General features: G+C 42.2%; 1 protein-coding gene across 3 annotated transcripts in view; it reads left to right on the top strand.

Moving 5' to 3' along the window:
* Positions 1 to 21,926, top strand: part of PLCH1 (phospholipase C eta 1) — a 215,019-nt gene that overhangs the window by 106,314 nt on the left and 86,779 nt on the right. For all 3 annotated transcript variants that reach the window (XM_014602787.3, XM_059731059.1, XM_019491860.2), the window contains exons 5-6: positions 8,422 to 8,551; positions 12,798 to 12,968. In XM_014602787.3, the coding sequence (XP_014458273.2) occupies positions 8,422 to 8,551; positions 12,798 to 12,968 (301 nt within the window). The remainder of the gene's footprint in view (positions 1 to 8,421; positions 8,552 to 12,797; positions 12,969 to 21,926) is intronic.

Raw genomic sequence — 21,926 nt, 5'->3', positions numbered from 1 at the left:
GATTCCAAGATCCTTCTCTGTCTCTGTGCTGATGAAAAGGGAGTTCCCCAGCCTGTAGGCATGCTGCTGGTTCTTCCTCCCCAGGTGCAACACCTTGCACTTGTCCATATTGAAAACCATCCTGTTCTCATCTGCCCACCCCTGTAACCTGTCCAGATCTAGTTGTAGCCTGTCCCTCCCTTCTAGCATGCTCACTTCTCCCCACATCTTAGTGTCATCTGTGAACTTGAGCAAGGAGCTTTTCATCCCCTTGTCCAAGTCGCTGATGAAGATGTTGAACAGTGTGGCCCTGAGGACCGAGCCCTGGGGGACCCCACTGCCCACATCTCTCCAGGTCAAAAATGACCCGTCCACTACTACTCTCTGGGTGCGGCCCTTCAGCCAATTTGTGACCTATCTGACTGTGTAGGCATCGACACCACAGATGCCTAATTTTTTAATGAGGATCAGGTGAGAGAGAGTGTCGAAGGCCTTCCTAAAGTCCAGGAAGACTACATCCACTGCGACACCTGCGTCCAAGGCTCATAGAAGGCCACCAGGTTGGTCTGACAGGACCTGCCTCTACTGAACCCATGTTGATTGCCCCTAAGCATAAACTCCCCTGCTGGCCCCTCGCAGATATCCTCCTGAATAATTTTCTCAAAGAGCTTCCCCAGGACCGAGGTAAGACTAACAGGCCTATAGTTTCCTGGGTCCTCTTTCCTCCCTTTTTTGAAAATGGGGACCACATTGGTCCTTTCCCAGTTGTCAGGCACCTCACCAGAGTACCACGAGTGCTTGTAAAGCTGTGCCAGGGGTCCTGCAATGACCTCTGCCAGTTCCCTAACACTCTGGGGTGGAGATCGTTGTTTGAGATGGATCATTTGAAATTACAGCTGCAAAAACTGATTCTTATTTAGAAAATTAGGGATTGGTTCTCTCTCTTGAGAGATGCTCGGCCTTCATTAAGGAGATATGGCACCTCTCACTGGATGCTTAGCATTTTACAGGAGTAAAGAGAGCTTAATCTTGGGGAATGAATCAGAAATTCAGCTTTGACTCAAGTTAACAACCAAGGCATTCAGGAGGAGATTCTATAGAGAAAGGTTGGCAAGTAGAATTGGATGGAGGATATAGGTTGAGAGTAAAAAAGGTGGATTGGTGATAATTAAGCAGCTACACAGAAATAATAACTATGAAAGCTGGATATTTACTTATTTAAGGGTATAATTTACCTATTGGACTTATTACTTTCTATTTGGAAGTTCATGGAGCTTATTTGGAGATGTAGATGATTATTTTGCTGAAATGGGATTTTTTCCTATTGAAAATAAAATGTTTCATAAAATATATCTGATTACACTCCTGCAATCAAATGAAATAATTTGGAATTTAAAAAAAATATTCAGAAACTTTCAGAAAATTTACCTTCTCTCCATTTTTGTTTTGCTTTTTTCTTTTTATATAACACTAAGTGTTGAAAAGTATTTGAAAGATAAAAGCTGATAGAAAGTAACACATTCCGTTTTAAAAGTGACATCCTTCTCACCTTATAATTTCCTCTCGAAGTTTTGGGCTCCACAATTCAAAAAGGATGTGGAGAAGCTTGATATAGTCCAGAGAATAGCCATGCACATGATCAGAGGTCGAGGAAAATAGACTTTACAATGAGAGGCTGAGAGCTATGGGACTCTTCAGCCTGGAAAAGCGCAGGCTCAGGAGCGATCTGATGGCCACCTATAGGTTTATCAGGGGTGTTCACCAGGTTCTGGGGGAACGTTGTTCACCAGAGTGCCCCAAGGGGATGACAAGGTCAAATGGTTATAAACTCCTGCAAGACCATTTCAGACTGGACATAAGGAAGAACTTCTTTACTCTCCAAGCCCCCAAGACCTGGAATAGCCTGCCACCGGAGGTGGTTCAAGCACCTACTTTGAACACCTTCAAGAGAAATCTGGGTATTTTTCTTGCTGGGATCCTATGACCCACCCTGGGGCAGGGGGCTGGACTCGATGATCTTCCGAGGTCCCTTCCAGCCCTAATGTCTATGAAATCTATGAAAGTAAATTAAAAGAAATCTTTCAAAAAAGATCAGTTTTGCATATATCCTTTGAATTTTTTAATAAAAGTAGGTTGGATGAAGCAGAGGAAAGCCAAAGGGTCCACTTCTGTTCATCTACTTGTTGTAATTCACAAGTATAGTATCATTGATCTCCATGGCTCTTCATAGGGTATAGGCAGGTGTAGCAATTTATCAATTTCATATTATGGTTATGTAAGTTATTAGAACGTGCATCATGTATTAGTGATACAAGTGTAGTAAAACCATTATATCTTGAACCCTATTTCATTCAGGGTCAAAGATGATTTCGCTGATTTATATTCCAACAGGATCATACATTTGTAACAGAGAGTAATAGTTGGTATGTGCTTCCGAGCTGATGTCTATTCTAATTCCATTTTTAAGGTGGTTCAAAGGTACATTCATCTATACCTGTAGAATAACATCCTTGATTCAAAGAGTTTGCAGTTGATTTTATAAAAAATACATAATTCCCCTGATAGAGACAAACACAAAAGTTGTACTTTTAAGTCCAGTGCAGCAAAGGATCCATATATTTTTGCTTAGGATGTTAATCACAAATAGTAAAGTGACTTCAAGTGAGTTGAAGAGTATAAGCTTAAGAAGCACTGAAGCTACGAAACACACATGGGTCCAAGTTCTGCCTCTCCCCTTGCACATGAGCATTCTTTAAATGGTAGTTGGAGAGCTGGGTGGATTACTCTGGCCCTTCTGAAACATTGCACACAGGCTGACATACTGCAAACAGGAGCTGTTTTGAGAGGATTACAGCATGTATCCTGTATTGTCTTGGTTAAGACTGCACCCAGCAGTGGAGATCCACAGTGGATAGGGTAAAATAAACAGGCTTTGATTAATAGGCTTTTCAAGCATACACTGCTCTCAGCATATCACACACAAATGTTCAGAGACCAAGGCATAGTATCCTAGGGCTGTTGACAGATATTAAACTAAAGGTTGATGAGATCTGACACAACCCCAACAATTGTGCCTCCTGCTATGGCATGCATGGCAGGAAGTGGGATTGTGAGATTGGGGTTCAGTCCCAATTGCACCATATTGCTGGTGAAGGGGGAGCTTGGGTTCATGATCACTGGGCTCCCCTGCATGGGCAAATAGAAAACTTGTCTCCCTTTCTGCATTCTCTCTAAGCTGTGTGGGGTGCGTGGTTGCACAGGTGCGCTCATGCCGCACTGCCAGGCGTGCCTGCGTGGCCATGCACACCACACAGCTTAGTGGGAACACTGCTCCCCTGTGCTCCTGCAGCTGGTAGCCTTGGGATGATTGGGTCTGCCAGCTGGTGGAGTGCATTGGATGCCTTAACTCCTGTGTGTTCTTGTGATTGGGACCATTCTTCAGAGTTTTGTGACCTGTTTCATTTGTTACTATGTGGTCATGTGCACTGATACATATCCGACTTCCATGGACAATGGCAAATAATTTCTATTTGAGAATAATTTTGTTCCATTGTGGCCAGTACCCTTGATTTATATGCACCCAACGCTGTACATCCTGCAACAGTGCTTCTGTATCTGTTGCTTCCAAAGCATCTGTTTCTAGTGCTACTTCCTTGTTTTCATTGTAGTGTTCTATTTTTGCTTGAGATTGTTGGCATCCTTCATTCTCGGGAAAGTCTTGTCAGAGTGCTATCCGCTTTCCTGCTCACTGTCTCTACATTCTCGCCTTGCTTCCCACCCTTCAGTTCCTAGGCAGTCCTGTGATTTCTGCTACTTTTTGTACAAATGTTTATGAGTATGTCACCATTTATATTCTGCTTTCCATTTCTTCCTATCAAGTTGGTACTTTTGACTGCTTCAGCCCATTTTGCTTCGTCAGGATCAGGCCTGATGCTTCTTCCCCTTTCAAAGATGACTGACCAAAGAAACCCAGGCGCCCTACTGTGATTTGCATGCTAGGTTGCACTCTCGTCGTTTTGTGAATACTGTCAGTAGGATTTTGTCATAGTTCTCTCCGGTGCTTTCATAAACTAAAATGTCACTGCTGATTACTTTAACTCCTGTCACAAAAGATACTCCAGAAAAGGTTGTACCAGGTTTTGGGGTTTTTTTTCCTACTGCAACCACTGAGCTAAGTCTTTACAACTGTTCCTTTGGCTGTTTGCTTATGCTAGTGTTTCTTCTCCACTTTGAGGTCTATCATTAATAGCAGCCATCTCCATGCATGCATTACTGACCCTGCAGTTTTAGAAAGCTTGAAGCAAGAATTCTTGTGGGTGATAGCTCTTACAGGACCAGTTGCATAGTTGGGATAGACATAGGCAAGCTTTTGGATATCAGGGGGTATGTCTACATATGCATTAATGTTATTATAGATACCAAACTAAATGCTCAGTAACCAGCATTAATGTGCAGTAGTGCTGACGCACACATTTTAGGTGACACTACTGTGCAGTAGATTAATTCTACTGCACATTAGCACAGGTTTTGCCTGCTGTGCTAATGCCCAGTAGAACTAGTTTGTGCTTGAATCATCTTATGTAGATGTGCCCAGAAGTACTCTTCTTTAGACCTTAGGGAAGCAGACACAGCAGAGCTAAGTAGCAGATGGGACAAGAGCTTGTTTAGGAGGGTTTAATGAGTATCGGGTAGATTATAATGGACCATGAAGTCATTGTCTAGGTTCAGTCCCTCAAACTTAGTGTCCAGTTGGCTAATGAATTCCTCTTTCCAAACCCATCTTGTAAAGTTGTTGGGCAGGTTTTCTTTGAGCACAGTGAAAATTTCCTTTAGAGAGGTTTCAAGTTAAATTTTGATTGCAAGTAATTTCTTCTATCTTTGGCTTTTATTTTTTATAAACAAGCTAAGATTGAGGTCTCAGTTACAGGGCTGTAGCAGGGCACTGGAGTGTGTCTGCTCCTTTAAGTGAGTAAGCAGCCTGGAAGGCTGCTTGTAGGTGGTGCAGAGGGCTAAGGAGAGACCCACCTGGCTGGAAGAGGCTGGAGCTATGTAAGCCCAGAGCCTGAGCCAGTCAGGTAGTCTCATCCTGGCAGTCACAGCATGAGGAGCTCTGGGAAGCAGAGCTCCTGAAAGGACTGGACCTTAAACTGCAAGCCTGGGAGCAGAGACACAGCCCTTGGGCTGAGAAAGACTGAGTTTTACAGGCAAGTGGCCTTGGTTATATTATGAGTCCACAGAGGGTCCTTGTGCCTGGACCAGAGGGTCCCTGAGCCCAGGGAAGGGCTGTGAGTTGGACCAAGGGTCTGGGAACCCAGAGATGGGGCAGCATGCAGGACCAAGGGTCCAGAAGCCAAGAGAAGGGGCGGTGTGCAGGACCAGAGGTCCGGGAGCCCAGGAAGGGATTGTGTAAGGGACCAGAGGGGTCCAAAGGGCCAAGGGGGCTGAGTGCATAATTTGTCAACATCACAGAGAGAGAAAGCCCTCAAGACTTAGGGCGTGGTGTACAGGAGGTATGAAGTGATGTACAGAGCCCTTAAGGTGACAGGTGCTCAGCAGGGGTACAGACAGACTGAGAGGGCCTGCTGGCCTGGGGCACAGGAGAGGCCCAGTGGGGATTGCCAAAGGCTCAGGCTCACTCAGAGCCCACAGGCAGCCTCTCTTTTTATAACTTTCATTAAGAGCAAGGCATGGCAGGAGAGCTTCAAGGGAAGGGCTACAGCTGAGCCTGAGCCAGGCAGGGCCTGCATGGCCACCAGGGGGCAGCATGACCACTCCTGGGACCATGGACCTGTTACAGAGGCTTCCTGGCTAACATCCGTGGGAGATATGGAACGAAAGGCCACAGAACAGTTTCATTGGTGACTGAGAGCCATCCCCCAGTAGAGGACCTTGAGTAAAATGCATTTTCTTGGCTTCAGTCTAGTGTTGTATGTTTTGCTCTAAAGCAGACATATCAATGATATGGCCCATGGGCTGAATCTAGTCCATGGAGCCACATCATCTGGCCCTCAGTGCTGGACCTGTGCAGGACCAGTCTAAGGATCCTCCCATATTCTTAATCCAGTGCCTGTTTTGGCTGGTCTGGGACTACAATATATGTGACATCTGCTCTTGCTGGTCTGGGAATTGAGCCATGTTTGGCACCTGCTTCAGCTGGTCTGTGATAGGTGCCACATGCAGCACACTTCCCTGAATGGGTGCAGTGTGCAGTGCAGTCCTGGACTCGCCAGAGCAAGTGCTGGATCTGGCATGTTGGGGAAAAGAGGGAGGGGACTCCATGGTTCTGCATACTGGGTCCAATGTGTACTCTGACTGTTCTGGGACTGTGCCAAATCTGGTGCCCACTGCAGCCAGTCTGGGACATATGCTTCATGCAACAACTGCCCTAGATGGGCTAGAGTGAGCACCATGTGCGGCTTGTATCCCAATACAGCCAGAGTGGGTGCCAGATATGGTCCAGTCCTGGGCCAGCTGGAGCAAGCACCACAGGCACTGAATCCAGCATGGGGGGAGAGGATCTGTGGGCCCCATTTGGAGGTTCATCTGGCTTGTGGATCAGTTCCATGCCACGCATCTCACCTGTGGGGCTAGATGATTTTGACACCCCTGCTCTAAATGGACAGTCACAAGTTCCTTGATAATGTAAAGACTCATTATCTTTGTCTTCAGTAGGGATCTTGCCTGAATAAGGTCTATAAGGCTGAAACTCTGAATCTTTCCCCATTCCTTCAGCTCTATTCATGATTTTTAAATGCTCTCCTAAAGCTTCTAGGCATTACAACAGAGCTTCTCATTTTACAAAGCCCTTGCCTATCTCTTGCATTTAAATATAGAAACCCTTTCTTTTATTAAATTATCCTGTATTATCATTTATGCATTATTTAATGTTTTCTTTGAAGATCGTGACTTAATTATGAAGAGCCATTTTCAGTTACTAGAATAATATAATTTATTTAGTTTCCTTTCTGGGAGCATTCTTACCTAGAGCTACAGAACAGATGTCATATTACACTACTGGGATGACTGAAGTGATTCAAGTGGACCAACATCTATTGAAATCAGTACTCAAGACGGGGTATGGGGGAGTTCTGCTGTGTTTGGGAACCCCACAGGTTACAAGAGAACCTGAGTCTAGAAGCAGAAAATGTAGATTTCCCTGCTGCAAAAAGATTTTGCTTCTTTTAAGATTCTGCCATTAGGGGTGTCCTCATCCTGGAAACTGCTTAGGTTTTTAGAAGGGCACTTTCTATAGGCCTTAGGAGGTTTGGAATTGCACTTTCTGAATGCATCTATTAAACCAGAGTGTTTTCCCCTCCCTAATGTTTAGACCGGTAACCAAGCTGTGCCAGATTGGCCTGAGGCTGTGTAGGATATCTCACCTAGAGAAGTGAGAGAGGGACTGTGTCAGGGATCACTATTACTCCCTGAACTCTGCAGTTCACATATGTTGTATGCAGATATATGACAGCACAGCCTAATCCCCTCCTGTGACTGACACAGAGGGTCAAAGTGTGGTGAGTATGGGAAGGGCTGGGGAAGCAAGGTTGGGAATAGGGACAGAAGAGAAGTATCTAGGGGTGAAAGAGGATGTAAATGGAGAATGATGTAGTGAGATGATGCAATAATTTTAAGAAAGTGAGGCTTGAGAAGGGGAGAAATTATCAGCAAAAGGAAAAATTAAAAATATATGGTAAAATAACAGCTGCATGAAATTAGGTGAAATCTAGAGACCAGAGAGGACAGAAAAACAACTATTAATTCTAACTAACTAATTTTTAATTAAAAATCTTCCTGAAATCATTGACTTTAGTCATCTGGCTGGACTAGTGTCATCATGTCAATTTTATTCCATGCTGTAGCATTAGATACATTTTGAACTTGATGCAGAGGTCTGTTGAGCAAGAAGTCCGGAAGTACACATTCTGAGCCAAATATCCCTCAGCTCCACTGAAATCAGGAACCCCAGTTTACATTAAGATAAAACTGCTCTAAGATCACTGAATCATTCCTCCAGATGGTGAAGCTATATGAGAGATCTATTTGTCTCAGTGTGGAGGTGGTCACAGACTTGATAGAAATTATAGGCCATTTTGGGATAGTCTTGATGAAAACATTCTGCCAGTCATATTGTGGAACAGACTGGCACAAATTATCTTTGGTAAGGGTGCCAAGTCTGCCATTGCAATGTCACTGTTCTATAGTGCTTTTCAACAGTGGATGGCAAACAGTATATGTATCAGAATCTCCATTCCACAGACATGGAGACTGAGAAAAAAGGGTAGAAGTACCTTCTCCAAGGCTATCTAGTAGGCACTGGCACAGCTGAGAATAGGTTTCCTGAGTCTCATTCCAGTATTTATTCAGCTAGAACACACTACCTTCCTCATCCATGATGAAGACATTCAGTATAAGTAGTTCAACCTTTCCTTAACATATTTGCACTTGGGTGAAGCAGACCTTTGAGGAAGCTGACAAGAATGGAGATGGCTTATTGAATATTGAAGAGATCCACCAGTTGATGCATAAACTAAATGTCAATTTGCCTCGCAGAAAAGTACGACAAATGTTTCAGGTTAGGCTTTTATTTTCAGTATTGTGTTTATAAATATATATTGTGGTCCCAGAGATGATGTGCAGGTTACTGACAAGGAATCAATAATTTTTAAAGGTTACTAAGAAAACAGTTGCATTTAATTGATTTTATATAGGTGAAGCAGAGGAGAGGACATGATGCCTGGTGATTTTAGCTATTGATGATAGCTAGTTTGGTGACATTAGGCAAAAGGCCCAAAGTAAGGTATTTCAGTGCCTGATTAATTATGTGTGACTAGAAAGGTGTGGCTAGAAAAGTCTAGTTATTTTGGCTAATTAACAAAATTACCACAGGTCACTTAAGGCTCAGTTCTTTTAGCTTTATTCATATTTATCAATACCTTATTCCATAAATAGTTCAATTTGAGATTAATGGTACTAATTCTGAAGGAAAGTACTTCCCAGTGTGAGTAGGGGGAACAGAAATAAGCCTTTATTTAGATTTTCTGTTATCACCCCACCTCAACCCCCTCCTGTATAATATACACAAAAAACAGCGTTTCATTTAGAGCAAGATTAAATCCTGGTATGATGAAAAAGGTGAGAAGAGTTGGAACTGTAGCAAAGAGGGGTTAATTTGCTCCAGTCTAATGGTTGGAGCAAGTTGTACTCAACCTGTGCTAATTAAGGAGCCACTCTGTCGATTTTGCTTGCATGAGAAACAAGGTCCAAGATGTTCATGTTATCGCATACATTCTGTAGAGGCCCACTTTATATAAAGGCCAAGATCTAGATATGGTCTCATACATGTCCTTCTGAGGCTGGTAAATGCAGATGGAGAAAATGTGGCACAGAGAGATGAATAATTTGTTCCAAGGCAGCACAGTGAACCCACCAGACACTAGTGGACAAAGGGTGATGAAGGCTATCCATAGCAGAACAAGAAATAGAAGCCAGGAGTTGGACCTTCAAGTCCTCCATCACCTCCACTCACCCACAGTATTTCTCTTGGTGTAGGTTGCTTGCACTTTTAACTTCAGATCATGCATCATGATGAGTGTCACAGCACTGATAGCATGTAAAGGAGGAGGATTTGTGGACACACAATTGTTCTCATTATACTGGACTTAATTCTGCTTTTATGTTGGTGTATATGCAAAATGGAGCTACTCATTTAGCAGAGCTGACTGAAATTTTGAATATATTTTTAGAAAAATACTTGAACAAAAATTAGTTTTGAAAGGAAAGAGTTTTGCAGAAATAGCCATGCATTTCACAGAAATCAAGGTTATTTTTTCATTTCTTTGATATAATCTCAGAGAATTTTACCAGTTTTAGCCACTGTTACTATTTATACTCTTGCAAGTAAATGAGAAATTAACTGTATTAGGTATAACACGAATAAGACAAAACATTTTAAAAGTACATTTTTTTTGCACAAAAATCTAGACAACTGCACAAAAGGGAGGTTTGTTTAAAATCTCAGAACCACGTATAGACAAAAATGTGCGTGGCCTTCTTGGGTAAGAGCAGCATTATAGTGGCAAATCCCTCAGAGGAAGGAGGGGTATAGGTTATAGCCATGTCTGTCTAAGGACATAGGCAAACAAGATTCTTTGTGTGAATCTGAGATCTTTTATTGGAGCAACTAACTAAGGAGCAAGAAGGTCAGAGGAAGGAGTACGGTTTATGGGTGTGAGAAATCTGGAATGCTTCTGAGGTAGCTGATGCCAATGCATAGATAAATTTAGGCCAAACAGCATCCACAAATCATAAGCCTCTTTTGAAGTAGAGGTAGAATTTTAAATAAAAAAAAAACCAAATTCTCTTTAATACCAAGTAGTTGAAAATTGTTTCCTTCTCCGCTTAACTGCTATAATCTGAATTTATGAACTCCAGTGACAGCAGCACTAACTTTTAACATGGTGTACTGAAATACAGCTCTCTGCAGATCTGAGGTGTTACCGTTCTTGCCAGCTGCTGCAGGAGAAATAGAGGATTACGAAGTCATGCATTGACAGGGAAAAAATCTTTTTAGTTTGCCTTTAAAATTAAAAGAAATACCTAGGGATAGAACATGCTCTTATTAACAGGCATAAGCTTTTTTATAACCAGAAGCAGTTATTATTTTAATTTGGCAAAAACAAACTGCTTTTTAACTCTGTTGTTGCTGCCAGCCTGTATCTGAGTTCATATCGTAGGCCTTGCAAAGATGCTTAAAGACACACCTTGGAAAGAAAATTGAAGTGCTGAAAGATTATCCTAGTGCTAGTGGCTGTTGAAACCCAATCCCAAAGCCTTTATTTTTCAAGTAATCTTCTCTTAGGCAAGTGGCCCAATGGCCTTCCAGAATCACCAGTGCTTTGGGCACGGTAAAGGATAGGACAGAGATGTAGTGGGCCAGATTCTTAGTTCTGGATCTGGCTACTTAGCAAAGCTGCCAGAGCATTGTTTTAAAGGATTCCTCCTGGCATTGCTAGCTTTGTGCCATCTGTTTGCTGTTTATGCTTGACTCAGCTGAGGATCTGCCCCCCTGTTATGATTACACAGACTCTAATCTGTAAAACTGTGTCAGACAGATGCCTGCTACCCAGAATCCAAGAAATACTACATGTGTGTGAAAAGGGACACCCCTGAATATGAGGAGTATGTGCTGCAGTAAAGGAGCATCCAGATATAAAGATGGAGAAGTGCAGCATGTAGGGCTATGAAATGAATCTGTCTGTTTTCATATCGGTATTTACTTATGTAAAAAATAATGATATGCTATCCAAAAAGATGTTTAAAGCAATGTTAAATTGAACGTGTTAGTTAAAGGTAAAGTGAAACTGAACCACTGGTGAGTGGCTTTTTGTGTCTTGTAGACAAGCTGTTCCATTCTGGGAAGCATGAGATCAGGTGCAGGCAGAAAGAGTTGATGTACAAGTTAAAAGAATGTGGACCATGACACAGTGGGCTCGTGAAGTTTTGGAGAGATGGCTGAGCCCTCCAGCATGATTTTTCCTTTTTATCTGATGAACTGTTGTACAGAGACAGCTAGAATCAAGGGGATTCTGGTCAAATCAATGTTGATAAGAGTTTCTGCCCAGAGAAATTTAAGGATGGACAGTCTTTCATGGGACTCCACATGGATATTAGCACCTGCATTTGCAAATCTTGAAGTGAAATGTAAAGAAAGGTTATAAAGGGAAAGAATACCTCTAGGCATGGGCGACAGGTGGCTCCTGAGTCTGGGGTGGGGGGCACCCGCAGAAGTCAGTGGCAGGAGTGGAGCTGTTGAGCGTCCGCAGATGCTGCTGCTGGTGTTGGCAGTGGGGGGCTGAGCTAGCGAGCATCTGCAGACGCCAGCAGTGGCATCAGTGGTGGGGACAGCTCTGTCAGAGGGGACATGTGCCCCCCCCACCTTCGTACCCCTCTACCAGTCGCCTGTGCCTCTGGGAATGAATGATGCTATTCATGGAAGCACAGAGTCCACCAAAATTATCCATGCTATTAAACCTTCCTTTCACTTTTTTTTTTTGAGCTGCTTATAATCTAAAACTCAACAGGAAAAGAAGTCTTTCTTGACTGGGTTACTGCAGATAATGGCATAAAAGAGAATATATATTGGAGAACTGCTGTCAAATGTTTTGTAAATCCAAAGCAATCCTCTTAGGCAGCTGCACCAAGTACAAACAGTTATAACAGACAAGTAAGCACTGTTTTCTTCTCTAGCAGTAGCTCTGAGGGCAAACTAAAATGGAAAAAGAGCTGGGTTGGTGGAGTTATTTTTCTGCATTGTATCATGCTGTTACTTCAGACTTGTCCCTGAATCTACAGGCTGTTGGAAATGAGATTAAACGCTTGTCGCGTTTTATCATGTTGATATATATTTAGCATTGTAATATTGTACTGGTTTATGTAAAAATTCTAAAATCTGCCCCTGGATAATGTTACTGAGTGAGATTTTTTTCTATTGCTTGTACTGTTGTAATTGGAATTTACTGTATTGTGTCAGTAGTAACTTTGGCTTTTCACAGGTGCCACTAAATTAGACTCTGGCCCAACATGAACTCTACTCACAAGATAAAATGGAAACCAGAAACAAAACTGGGCCCTTCATGGAGAGCTTGTTGTTTTTGGAACAACTGAATTTCTATTTAGGAGTCCCGTAAGAATTCTTTTTGCATTAGGTGGTGCTTGCTAGAACTGCTCATGTATTACAGCCAGAACAATATGAAGCATCTTTTCTTATACACATGCTCTATTCTGCTTTGTTCCTTCAACTGAGTATTCTTGTTTCTCAGGAAGCTGACACAGATGAGAACCAGGGGACCCTGACATTCGAAGAGTTTTCTGTATTTTACAAGATGATGTCATTACGGCGTGATCTCTACTTGTTGCTTTTGAGCTACAGTGACAAGAAGGATCATCTCACTGTTGAAGAATTTGCCCAGTTTCTGAAGGTAGAACAAAAGGTATGGGAATAGCAAGCACAGTTAATGGTCTTTTTTAACGCACACAAACTTATATGATTACATTGGGCTCGCTTTTACCTTCCATCTGTATTTACTACTGACAGGTGAAAATGAGGAATTTGTTGTGGAGATGCTGATAAAATGTTAGGGTAAAAATTGGATCTGACTAGATGCTATATTACAACCAAATACTTTTGGAAAATGCTTTTGAACTCTTGGAAACATTGTGGGTGGAAATGGCATATTAGGTAAATATTCATACTGGTTTATATTGACATCCAGGTGACAGGTTTATATGTACAGTTAATAATCCAGCAAGCATTACATTTTAGGATTGCCATGTTCTTTCACATCACTTGCTAATGTTAAGGAAATGTTTATATTAAAGGAAAAAAATGACTATATGTGGTAGAATCTAACAGTTCGTAAACAGAAGGTTTGGCAGGCGTATTAGGATGGAGGTTAGGAAAGTAAAATCTACATTTTAAATGTAGACACAAGAGTTTGTTTCTTTTTTTTAAACCCACTATTTGAAGAAATGAGCAACAGACTTGTCTGCATCTTCCTACATTAGATTTGTTGGTCTACTTTTAGTTCAGTAATTGTGTGTTGAGATGAATTTATTGTGTAACATCTTTTCATTTCAGTTATATTCCACAGAGTTTCGTAATATTGTTCTTGTTTTCTTAGGAATCATTTAAAAATAAGTAAATGAATACATAAAAATTGCAGTACATTTAAAAACCAGATTTTAAACAGTGACAAATCAAAAAAGCTATGGTTTTATAGAAGTCAGTAAAGTGACCTCTTTAAGCTAACACTAGTTGTACATGATTAACATTGTCATAATTATAGTCTCAGTTTAATCTGTTGTTTATCCATAATGTTACCACTAACACTGAGCAACACATTAATATTTAATATTGTGAGAGAGCTAAATTTTTAACAGTCTACTATTTTGAATTCTGATTTGGATATGTAGGAGTGGAATTAAATTCTATGCATAGAAATCACAAATCTTCATACCAACAATTTAATTTAAAAAATTGTTCTTTGAAATATAACATTTTAATGAAAGAATTTTGAAGAGAAGGCTGCATTTTTGTGTAATTTAGCTATGAACTTACACTTCTCTGAACTGATTGCTCTTCAAGACTAGGATGATGAAGGAAGTGTTTCAACATAGCCATCTAAAGTAGGCAACTAAATTCATGTATAGGCATCTATCTAAAATGTCTGATTGTTCAGAGATGTTCAGTTAAAGCCTATAGGATGTGCAGGTGTCCAGCATCTCTGTAAATAGGCCACTTTTAAGTAAAAGCTTACACATGGATTTTGGTGGCTAAATTAAGGTGCCTATGTTTGAAAATAGCTCTGTACATAGATAGCGCCTAGCACTTGTGGGCAATATCAAGCTACTGTTGCTATGGCTGCAATAACTACTGCTTAATGTTTCTGTGGATAAGAACCACAAGAGGGCAACATAATCATATGGTAGTAATGGACCTGGTAAAAAAATACCCATTTTTATTTTTCTATAAAATTTTAAGTTTAAACCTTTTTTGTTTGAAATTTGTCACTTCTTACTTTTTCTGGCAAAGTAGCATCCCAACATTTTTATTTTTCAAAAAAGCCAGAAATGAAAACAAGGTATAGAAATGCTTTGTTTAGTTTTCAGTTTCTGTTTTCTTCACTGAAAATTGGAAGGTTTCCACCACAATTAGGGGTGAATCCAGCAGGTACAGGGATGCAGTTGCTTTTTGTGTCCCCTATTTTGTATTTGTGCTTTTGATTATTCCTCCTGAGGTACGGTGCCTTTCATTTGTTTGCACTGAGCTTCATCCTATTAGTTTTAGACCAACTTTCCAATCTGAGAGCCTTCTGAATCATGCTTGCATCCTTCAATGTGTTCACAGTCCTTCCCAGGTTCGTGTCATCTGCAGACTTGCTCAAGAAGCTTTCTATGCCAGCATCCAAATCATTAATAAATACGTTGAACAGCACTGAGGCAAGGACAGACTTCTGTGGAACTCTGTTCAAAACCTTCTGCCAGTCTGACATGGCCACGTTAATCATTGCCCTTTGTTTGCATCTATTGAGTCTGTTATCTATCCATCTTGTAGTAGTTTTATTTAGTGCACATATCTCCAATTGTTTATGAGAAGGTCATTTGGGACCTTGCAAAAGCCTTGCTATAATTGAAATGCACTGTATCTCCAGCATTCCCTTCATCCACCCGAGTAGTTACTTTGTCAGAGAAGGAGATCAGGTTTGTCTGACAGGATTTGTTTTTCATAAATCCATGCTGGCTGCTTGCAGTCAGCTCTTCCTCCTCCAGATGCTTGCAGATGGCCTTCTTTAGGATATGCTCCAGTAACTTCCCAGGTATAAGGTGAAGTTAACTGGTCTATAGTTCTCTGGATCTTTTTTCTTTCCTTTTTTAAAAGGGGGCACAACGTTGGCCCTTTTCCAGTTATCTGGTACCTGGCCCATCTCCCACAACCACATGAAGATCATTGCAGAGGGCTTTTTGCTTTGATCTTAAACTGAATAATATAGTGCTATGCCCCTGGCATATTAGTAAAGCTTCTAGTTTCTCTTTAACCGGAAAAAAATGTGTGTTGTGTTATATGTGATGATATGCACCACCATCTTCAAAATCCTAGATCTGCCTATGGCCACAGTAAAGAGCATTTCAGTTGACAAAACAAACAAAACACAGGTTGTTTGTTTTTTAAACAAACAAAGCTTTGCTAGAAAAAAATCAACCCTCTGTAACATTAGTTGGCAGTGGTGATAGATATTGGCTGTCTCTTTGGGTCTGGAGGTTAATTTGTGATTGTATGACCTGCTATAGGGTGGGCGGACATGCTGATGGTGAAGTTGGCACCTGCTGACTAGGATTGTAGTTGAGGACACTTGGTTATTTGTTTGCCTCTGGTCATGAGTGGATCCAGGGACTTGAAAAGGCAGGTGCTGGACATACCACACGTGTTCTGGGGGAGGTTGTGCCTCCCCCTCCCCTTCCCTTTCCAGATGGCGCCAGAGCAGCAGCTGCCAGGGACTTTTTGGAGTCCCTTAAAGGAGGTAAGACAGACACATCCTCCACCTCTCTGGGCACTCCTTCCCCTCAAGTGCCTTCCATTATCTTCTCACATGCTCAAGCAGGGGTTGCAGAAGGGTTGCCACAGGGTGCAACAAAGGGGAACCTGCCTGTTGCTATCACTGACCCTAGCTGGCCTTGTTGCAGGGGAGCTCCAGGACTGCTGTAGCCTGAGTCTTCTGTCTGTAAGTGCCAGCCTGGGGTGGCAGCCTGGCTGGGACCAGCAGCAGCAGGGGCAGAGGGAGGAATGGATGGATCCCTTTATGGTGCCTGCTAGAGGATGGGGATGGGAGGGGGGCTACCTGGGCAGTGGGCTGGGAGCAGGCATGCCTGGAAACCCACTGCTGTTGCTGTTTCCAGCTGAACTGGGGGCAGGGAAAGCCCCAGGATGGCTCCTGCCCACTCCAGTTTGGGGCTACAGGGAGTAGCTCTACAGTAGTGGCAGGGTCAAGTCCCTGCTCCCTTCGTCTCCACCACATTTCTTCCAGAGCCCTGGAGGCATCAGCTGCGGGAAGCAGTTGTGCAGAGTGCTGGACAGGGCTGGGGCAGATGGTGATCCTCTGGCTTCTAGGTGCTTCTGATTGCTGCCTGACTCCCCATTGTATCAAACCCCATGATTTGATAGCAGGTGCTGGAAGGGAGATCACACTCCCCAGCCCTGCGCAGCATTCCACGCAGGTGCTTCCTTCACCTGGAATCACCCCAGCAATGGGGGGAACAGAACAGAGCATGAGGGAGCAGGGACTTAAACTTGCTGCTGCTGTTGACCAGGCACTCCCAAGGAAGGGGGTGCAACTGCACTAGTGCACCCCCACTGGGTCTGCCCCTGCCCATGCGCCTGGTTATATTCAGAATATTTTACTTTGTCTTTCATTGTTCTTCCTTACTTGGTTTCATTTGCAGGCATAGCATGCCTGTCTGGATGACAAAGCTGTAGAGCTTGCTTGTTTTGTGAGAGTATATGAAACAGGATTTTGTGTATGTTTCTGCCTCCCGCTGCTTTACCATCGAATACACTTCTCATTCATCCTGACAATGGGATCTTGCCATCTAGGTTATAGCCTCAGTAGTATTACCTGCATGTTGTATTTGCTCATAAAATGCTGTTAATTTTTACATCTTGCCCCATTATAGTCACAAGTGACAGAAGATGCATGGAAATAATAACACTCTAACATTATGCTGGTAGCAAGTTGACATCTTGACACTATGTTGGATGGTATATAAAATAATTTGCAAACTAAATAATGAAAACCAGTTGTGCAGCTACCTAGGGGCCATGCTCCCAAGGGTTTTGATCTTCAGCTGGACATTAACACATTCCTTGAAATAACTTACTAAATATGATCCAAGGTGTCTTGTTAGCAGAATTATTGCACCTGCACCTTTTAATTGGTCTGTGAGGAAGAAGACATAATTTTATAACAATTACACTCGGGGAGCATGCATATATAATTATATAAAACATTGCATTAATTATTTAGTGAAATTCAACATATTTTAGTTGTAATCTACATTAGTCTGCTTGAGAAAATGAATTTACCCTTACGCTTTGTTCTACCCCACAATACAATGTTGTAGCAATAATTATTGCGGCAGGAAACAATAGGAAACTAGCAGTAAATATTTTTTTTTTTTTTACAGAATGAATGTCTTAAAATATCTGTACCTGCTGTAGGCCCCAGGAATGCAAGGAATAGGATTAGTCAGTATATGTTAAACATACCACTGATGTCTTTTTGATTTGTACCATTTGGTGACTGAACCCAGTAATCTCTGGGTCCCAAATACAGTGTATTAGGTGAAATCTAATTGGACCACAGTTCCTAATGCTGTGAACTGAAAAGGAGAACACATGGAAGCAGGGAAGGTAAAAAAACAAGACCCAGCATTTTTAACTGATTTCCTGACTTTGAAGAGTCAGAAATACAGAGCACTCGGTGTGTCAGAAGAAAGACAATAACCTAGAAGGTTGCAAGATCTGTTACGGACACAGGTTGTGGAAGGGCCTACCAGGGGCAAAGCTACTCTGGACTTAGTGCTGGCCAAAGGGGAGGACATCATAGGAGACCTGAGATTTGGTGGTACTCTGGGAGACAGTGACCATGACCTGATAAGGTTTACCATCCACCACAAGACTGGGAAGTTAGTCACTAGAACAGAAGTCCTGAATTTCAAGAAGGCAAATGTAGGCAAGCTCAAGAGGCTCATTGGAGAGGCCCTCTACAATTGGCATTTGGACAATCTGGGTGTGCAGGAACAATGGTGCTTCCTTAAGGAGACAATTCTCACGGCTTAAAATCAGGTCATCCCCATGCAGGAAAAAAGTGGGAAGAGAGCCAGGAGACCTGCCTGGCTTACCAGTGATATAAGGGAGTTATTGAAAAAGAAACAAGAAATGTATATACAATGGAGGATTGGCTGAGCAACAAAGGAGGAATACACCTGTATCACCAGGGCCTGCAGATAAGAGATACAGAAAGTTAAGGCAGGTCTGGAGATCAAACTGGCAACTGATATAAAGGGCAACAAAAAGTCCTTCTACATGTACATAGAGAGCAAGAAAAAATTGGGCTCCACTGTGGGGCCTCTGCTGAATACCCAGAGGTAGCCCACAGTGGATGCATGCGAAAAAGCAGAACTCCTGAATACATACTTTACATCAGTATTCCTGAAACCCAGTGGGGGCTGTTCATCTGAACAGAGGCCCAGGGAACAGGTGGAAGGTAACAACCTACATGAAATCAGCCCAGAATAGGTAAAGTATCTTTTACAATGCTTGGACATCTTCAAGTCCACTGGACCAGAAGACCTGCACCCAAAAGTCCTGAAAGAACTGGCAAACTCATAGCAGCGCCATTAACCAAACTATTTGAATAGTTGTCGAACTCGGGAGTGGTCCCAAGTGACTGGAAGAGGGCCAATGTGGTGCCCATCTTTAAGAAAGGGAAGAGAGATGACCCCACAAGCTACAGGTCAGTCAGTCTGCCCTTGGTCCTGGGCAAAATCTTTGAAAATTTGGTTAAGGAGGCCATCAGTTACAAGCTGGTGACAAATTGGGTGCTTAACAGCAACCAGCATGGCTTTATTGAGGGTAGTTTATGCCTGATGAATCTTGTGTCCTTCTATGACCAGGTCACTAACCATCTGGATGAGGGACACAAGGTTGATGTCATCTACTTAGACTTCAGTAAAGCCTTTGACGGTCTCTCATGGGATTTTCTCTAACAAACTGGAGAGTACAGGGCTGGCCCAGTCTATAGTGAGGTGGGTGGACAACTGGCTCAGAGGCCGATCCCAGAGATTGGTGATTGATGGGATAGCCTCATCCTGGAGGGCCAACTCTAGTGGGGTCCCCTAGGGATTGGTGCTCAGACGCATGCTATTCTATATATTCATTAATGATTTGGATGAAGGGGTAGAAAGTGTAGTGATTAAGTTTGAAGATGATACCAAGCTGTGGGGAAATGTGGGCGCAGCAGAGAGTAGGGCAAAGATCCAGGAGGATCTTGATAGACTTGACTTATGGGCAGAATTAAATCAGATGAGGTTTAACAGGGAAAAGTGCAAGGTCCTTCACCTGGGTAGGAAGAACCCTCACCATAACTACATGCTGGGTGGTGGTCCACTGGCTGACACAACATCTGAATGAGACCTGGGGGTCATGATCAACTGGAAGATGAATATGACCCAACAGTGTGATGAGGCTGCCTGTCAAAAGGGCCAATAAAACTCTGGCATGGATCGGCTGCTGTGTGGCCCATAGATTTAAGGAGGTACTCCTCCCTCTCTATTCAGCATTGGTGAGGCCTCAGCTGGAGTACTGTGCCCAGTCCTGGGCAATGCACTTCAAGAAGGACATGGATAAACTCAAGAGGATACAATGAAGGACCACTCATTTGATTAATAGCATGGAGGGTAGGCCCTATGAGGAGAGTCTGGGACCTGTGCCTGTTCAGCCTGAGAAAGAGAAGGCTTAGAGGTGACTTGATAGCTGCCTATAAGTACCGTGCGGGGTGCGAGGGGGGAGCATCAAGAACTAGGAGTAGCTATTCAGTAGGGCACCTCAAGGGAGGATGAGGACCTATGGGCATAAACTCATAGAGGGTAAATTCAGGGTGGATATAAGGAAAAACTTCTCTGTGAGGGTCATCAGAATCCTTAACACTGTCCCAGCAGAGGTGGTGCAGTCGCCTTCCTTGAAGGTGTTCAAGATGGGGCTGGACAGGCACCATTACTTCCTGTCCATGACAGAGGACTGGATTTGGATAATCTGGGTGTGGAGGAACAATGGTGCTTCCTTAAGGAGACAATTCTCAAAACTCAAAAACAGGCCATCCCCATACAGGCAAAAAGTGGGAAGAGAGCCAGGAGACTTGCTTGGCTCACCAGTGATATTAAGGAAGTATTGAAAAGGAAAAAAGAAGTGTATATGCAATAGAGGATCAGCTCAGCAACCAAGGAGGAATACACCTGTATTGCCAGTTCCCTTTCAGTTCTATGATTTCTTATACTAGCAAAACAGACTTAATTAAACAATAAACCCTTGGGATGTATGTATAATTGGTCTATATATTTACTTGGTAATTTATAGTGGTTATTTATGTTGCTCAAGTTTACAGTATACTTGTTTGCTATATATTTTAACTCTATGATTTGATAAGTTCATTTTTATGAGCATTCAACATCCAGTCCATCACTGCCACCTTGAAATGTTCCCTCCGGCTGGCATCCTATGCCTGGATAGATGCTATTGGAGTTGCAAGTGTTTTGAATTTCTCTTCTCTCCATTCCTCATCTTATCCTTTTCACTTTTGTTTCCCTTTCTTTATTGTGACAAATATAAATTTATAATTTATACAAATAATAATATTATATAAATGTAATGTGTGTGTGCATGTATGTTTTTCATGAGACCTCTCTCATCGTATACCACAACATCTTCTGTAATTCTCGCTCTCATTGCTGCACCTTGATCCTGGTGATGTCAGATTGTTGGGTGACAAGTTTGCAGCCTCTTCCTAAGGAGGATTGAGATATCAGAAGTGATGTTGTCCTTCCTCCCTCTTTTTTCCACTTCCATTTTGCAAGCCAGGGGTAGCGTCACTTCTTGCAGACCTTTGTGACATTTGGTTTTAGGCCAGCAGATCACTGGTTAAAAAAACGATCTTCTGAGCAGGCAAAGGCTGCTTTGTTTAGAAAGAAAATATCTACATCAAAGTCAATAAAGTCTTTCATATATATAAAAACAAATCCCCTCAATCAAAAGATTTTAGAAGGTCCACTGTTAATTAGTCATATCTGGTAACCCATATGTATCTGTATATGTCCATACTCACTAATTAGTACAAATCATTACTTTTAATGTTATTCTAGTAAAGTCATTCTACAATTTAATGAAGATAAATGTCATTAGAATGAAGAGAATCTGTCATCTCTCTTAAGTTAAAGTTAAAAAGCATAAGTCAGGGGACTCATGTTCTTTAACTGATATAGCCTTTGACTAGATGAAACTTTCTCATGTCTATAATACATATAGATGAGTTTTTGTTTGTAGCCGCATTGGTGTAAGGACATAGGCAGGCAAGGTTCTTTGGTTCTACCTATTTTCACTGACATCCTACCACACTTTTAGCTTCTCATTCCTTGGAGTCTCAGACCAGCAAAGACTTCCTATGCCTGATAAGTGATGGTTGTTGAGAACTTTTTTTCCAGCTACTCAGTTGGTCTAATAAAAAATATCACATCTAACCAAAGAACCTATCTATAACACATATAGACACTGCCATTTAGACATCAAGAAGACTTGTGGTTAATAATGGTAAATTTAACTCTACCTAGTTTGTGCTACAGAA

Source organism: Alligator mississippiensis, chromosome 7, assembly GCF_030867095.1.
Source record: "Alligator mississippiensis isolate rAllMis1 chromosome 7, rAllMis1, whole genome shotgun sequence".
In the NCBI taxonomy this organism is placed as follows: Eukaryota; Metazoa; Chordata; order Crocodylia; family Alligatoridae; genus Alligator; species Alligator mississippiensis.
Note: the sequence above shows the minus strand (reverse complement) of the source record. Positions and strands in the feature narration are given on the sequence as shown.